Raw genomic sequence first — 4,595 nt, 5'->3', positions numbered from 1 at the left:
ATTTAGTGATTGATCTGTTTGCTGATCTGCAGGCATCTTGCAGTTGAATTTTCTAGAAGGAAACTAAGAAAAGAATGATTGAAAAACTTTGAACTAAGAAAAGAACGATTGAAAAGCTTCAATTGATTCAACAATTGAACGAAAAACAGCAGGATCAGTTGATCAACTGCTCTGATACCATGTTAAAATCAACTTCTCCAGTTGATGTTTAACCTTGATTGTCTACTGACAATCTGCACAATAACAGAAAGAGAGAGAGAAAGGGAAATGTGTTTGGTGAAATCATAAACTGATCTTATTGATTGAATCATAACTACAGAATGATGAGCTTATATACACTGAGTGCTACGTGGTCTAACCAATCAAATGCCAGCATTCTTACACATCAGCATTAATACAACTCTAACTGATTATTACAGTGCTAACAATAAGCTAACAGAATTCCTAGAATTTAGGGGAGTTAGTTGAGCTGATTCCTTCTAGAAGCTTCGTGTAGGAAGGGGGGTTGCTTGATGGCTTGTATACTGCATGATGATGTTGCATGGTGCATGAAGTAGAAGCTGCAGTAGGAGTGTATACACCAACATTATCATTTTCTTTCTCCTCCCTTTCCACTTTGTTAATTTTTCTCTTGCCGTATTTCTCAAGGATTTCACACGACCTTTCCTGTGCCATGAGAGTAGTGGAGTGATTTAAGGTTGAGCAGAATTTAAGTTCCAATCAAAGAACAAGGAGTTGTTTTTTTTTTTTTTTTTAATAATTTAACTAGGCTCCGAAATTGGGCCCTAATATATCCAGAGGTCTTGTGTTGAAGACCAGGAATGCACAGGTGACAGGGCCTTAACCGTTGTTTTACTTTTTACTCCGTACAATTTAGCAAAACGAAAGAAACAAAAAAAATCATCCAAGGGGACTTTATGGCGCTCCACTTTAAGATTACCGTATTCAAAGGTAAAATTGGAAATTTTACCATCTAAAGCTAGTCAACAAAAAAGTTTTGACTTGTATCACTGTTAGAACTCAGAAACACGGGAGTATTACCGGGGAGCAAACGACACCGTAAAATCGGTTGGAATTTTCACCGTAAAATCGGTTGGAATTTTCTTTACGTTTTTTATTACGTTCTTTATTCTTTCTTTGCATCCGTTATAACACGTTGTTTTACTTTTTACAATTGAGCAAAAGTAAAGAAAAAAAAAATCATCCAAGGGGATTTTTACGGTGATGATCCACTTTAAGATTACCCCATTAAACAGGTAAAGATTCCAATGTTAAGATCTAAAGCTAGTCAACAAAAAAAGTATTGACTTCTTTCACTGTCAGAAACACGGGAGTACTACCGGGGAGCAAACGACACCGTAAAATCGGTTGGAATTTTCATTCTATCACACCAAACTTGAGACTCCAAATAAAGCTTGGATATTTTACCCGCCACGCGTCGCATATCTGGTCGTCTATAAGGATCCACGTGTAAACATTCGACCGCCAATCGCGTCATCTTAGTGGCCACCTCAACCGGGTACGAATCTTTAAGCCTTACATCCACCCACTTCCTCAACCTCCCTTCTCCCTCTCCTCCGCTGTCCTCCGCCACTGCTCTAGCGGTGTCCACGACGGACATTTTCATATACTCTTTCGTGGCCTTGTTATATTTATACTTCACCGGCTCCTCCCCCGACAACAGCTCCGCCAACACCACCCCAAATGCATACACATCAGATTTTCGGGTCCCTACCCCTGTTGTTTGGAACTCCGGTGACATATACCTGAATAACAACAATACATATTACTCATGTTATATTAGACCGAATACCTGAAATCATTTTGTTTTTTTACAGAATATGTGAATCATATTTTCAAGTTACTAGACTTGAAATACTATTGCTTTGTCCATTTAACACGAGAGCAAAAAATAAGAATAGAAAAAGCTTGTGTTCCTTCTTTATAATTTTTGTAATTAAAGTGAAAACTTATGTTTGATGCAAAACATGCATCCTATGAAAACTACAAAGTGGGAGCCAATGCCATGATTTGATGATTATGACGATCTTAATTTTGACTTAATATTTAGCGGATAACACAAAAATATGTGAGGACCATTTTATTAATTTAAATTTAATATTTATCACCCAACTAACTTCCAACTAATTACTTTGTCAACTCCTAAATTGACTTCAGTTTTGTTTTTGGCTCCGAATGAGCCCCGCTAATACTTTATGTATTCGTCTTTACTCGCAATATTAGTCATTTACACAAATACAAATGTACAACTTTAATTATTTATATCTTTAATTATCTTTAAGTAAAAAACTATAAAAATTAGATATTTTAAGGAATAAAAGTACTCCGTAGATATTTTGAAAATATATATACTAACGCAAATTTAACAAAAGTAAGATATGTGAATATTGTAAAAAATTCAAAAGTTTCTAAAAACAAACTGTAAAAATACAAATTACAGATAAATGTGGAATTTAGCAATCACAAAGAGTAGTATTGCACGTTAATTTATGGAAAAAATGATTCTAAAAATACAAACTTTACATGATCTGCTTAAAAAGAGTTGAATTTTCGTTTAACTAAGAATAACACAACCTTTTAGACATGTCTTTTTTTAGATGGCTCCCCTCATAAATGAGTTATTATAATAGGTAATATGAAAACCAACCTAACAAATTAAACATTTTTTCTTTATATAATTAACAAGAAGATTAAAAAATATTGTAGCATATTACATATTTTAGCAAGTAAGCACCAAAAAAAACATATTTTAGCAAGTTATTGTAGAGGAAGCCTCTTAAAAGAAGATAGGTACAAAAGGTTGTGTTATTTATACTCAGATAAATATAGTTAATCTTTTTTAAAGCAGATCGCTTAAATGTTATTTTTATTTCTTATGATAAAATTTTCCTTAATTTATTGCATCAATATTAATACTCTATACTTTTAAGGATTCAATAATTGTTGGTAAATACCAAAAGATATAAATTTTGTTGTTAAACATATATAAGTAAAAGTTATCTATTTTTCAGTTATAAATTTTTTCATTTTAGTAAAACTTATTTCTTCAAAATAACTAATAATGTATAAAATTAATCATTTAACCCTTCAAAATATTTATCTATCAATTTTTTTTACTAATATAAAAATTAATCAAAATTAAATTAAAGTTATAAAAAAAGGGTTAAAGTTATGTTGGTGTACAACGCACACGACCTTTTGTTCACCAAATACGAGTTCGACTTTGAAGACAAAAATAAAATTGATGGTTACGTACCCTGTAGTACCGTTGAATTTGACGCTGCTAGATCTGGTCAGTTTCTTTGGTGATGAAGATTCCTCATCAATAATCTCCTCAACTACCTTGGGAGTCTCGTTACCACCAAAATCATCGCAATCTCTCTCCTCCGTCGGCTCGCCGCAGAGCTCAGCGGTCCCAAAATGGCAAATCTTCGCATTAAACGACGGTTCCGTAACTATGATACTGCTCGATTTGATACGATTATGAACAAATTTCACATCTAACGCGGTATTATTATGAATGTAATCAATCCCATTTGCTAAATCAGTAGCAATTTGCATCCTCGACATCCACGAGCTAAGAACAGTGAAACCTGGGTTGTTCTTGTTATGGAGAACATCTTGTAGATTCGCGCCATTGCTGATGAAGTTGTAAACTAGATAAACGCAATCCCCAGAAATTGAAGCTCCGAGAAGGTTAACAATGGCGACGTGGTGGGATCTACAGATGGAGGATAACTTTTGTCGAACACTTGATGGCCGTAATTCGTTGTGGGATTTCCTCTGGAAAATTATCACGTCTTTTCCATGGAGATTGCACCGCCAGCATCTGGAGGAGGAGGAGGAGGAGGAAGAGGTGGTGGTTGTAGCGGCGGAGTAGCTTTTAGCGAGGAAATTGTTGGTGGCGGAGCGAATTTCGGAGATGTCATAGAGTTGGGGGTTTTCGGGGAGGGAGCTACGGAGGCTAGAGAGAGAGTGGCGGCTAGAGTGGGAGGTCGAAGAGGAGGTAAAGTTGGAAGTGGGTTTGTTTTGGGTGGTTAAAGGGTCGAAAGAGGTGGATGAATTGTGTGACGGTGATGATTTTCCGGAGTTTGAGGGTTGTTTGCGGTGGTTGTTGTGGTGGCGGGGAGACGGTTGTTTGGGGGTTGGTGGCACTGCGTCTACTGCCATTTTTTTCCTACACATAACAACTTTGGATTATATTTTTGTTGGATCGAATTAATTTGATTTAATTTGAAGCAAACGATATTTTTTATATTTATATGATTTGTTTTTATATTTTTAAAATTTATAGTTTGATGTAATGTTGTGAGTTGTTCCATTGGATTAACAAAACATTAATCAAATCAAATAATTTTGTAGCCTTATGTGGGGTCAGCATGAAACAAGTCAAGATTAATTTTGATAGATTATAAATTTAAAAGGAAAAAATATTGAGGAAAAATGCTTGAAGGAAAGACAAGAAAACAGTAAACTACAAAAGGAAAGTGGCTTCCAGGTATAATCATTATTTTATACTTCCTCCATCTTTTATTACTCGCAACGTTTGTTAGTTTTACGTATGCCGATGCATA

General features: G+C 35.0%; 1 protein-coding gene across 1 annotated transcript; it reads right to left on the bottom strand.

Annotated features, from left to right (window-relative positions):
• Positions 1-1,089: 1,089 nt before the first annotated feature.
• LOC110803661 (lysM domain receptor-like kinase 3) lies at positions 1,090-4,363 on the bottom strand. The gene is made up of 2 exons (XM_022009191.2): positions 3,278-4,363; positions 1,090-1,766 (listed from the first exon to the last, which is right to left on the bottom strand). The coding sequence occupies exons 1-2, from the start codon at positions 4,204-4,206 to the stop codon at positions 1,337-1,339; spliced, it is 1,359 nt and encodes a 452-aa protein (XP_021864883.1). The 5' UTR covers positions 4,207-4,363; the 3' UTR covers positions 1,090-1,336.
• Between the last annotated feature and the right edge of the window lie 232 nt (positions 4,364-4,595).

The sequence above is a fragment of the Spinacia oleracea genome, chromosome 2 (assembly GCF_020520425.1).
Source record: "Spinacia oleracea cultivar Varoflay chromosome 2, BTI_SOV_V1, whole genome shotgun sequence".
Taxonomy (NCBI): domain Eukaryota; kingdom Viridiplantae; phylum Streptophyta; class Magnoliopsida; order Caryophyllales; family Amaranthaceae; genus Spinacia; species Spinacia oleracea.
Note: the sequence above shows the minus strand (reverse complement) of the source record. Positions and strands in the feature narration are given on the sequence as shown.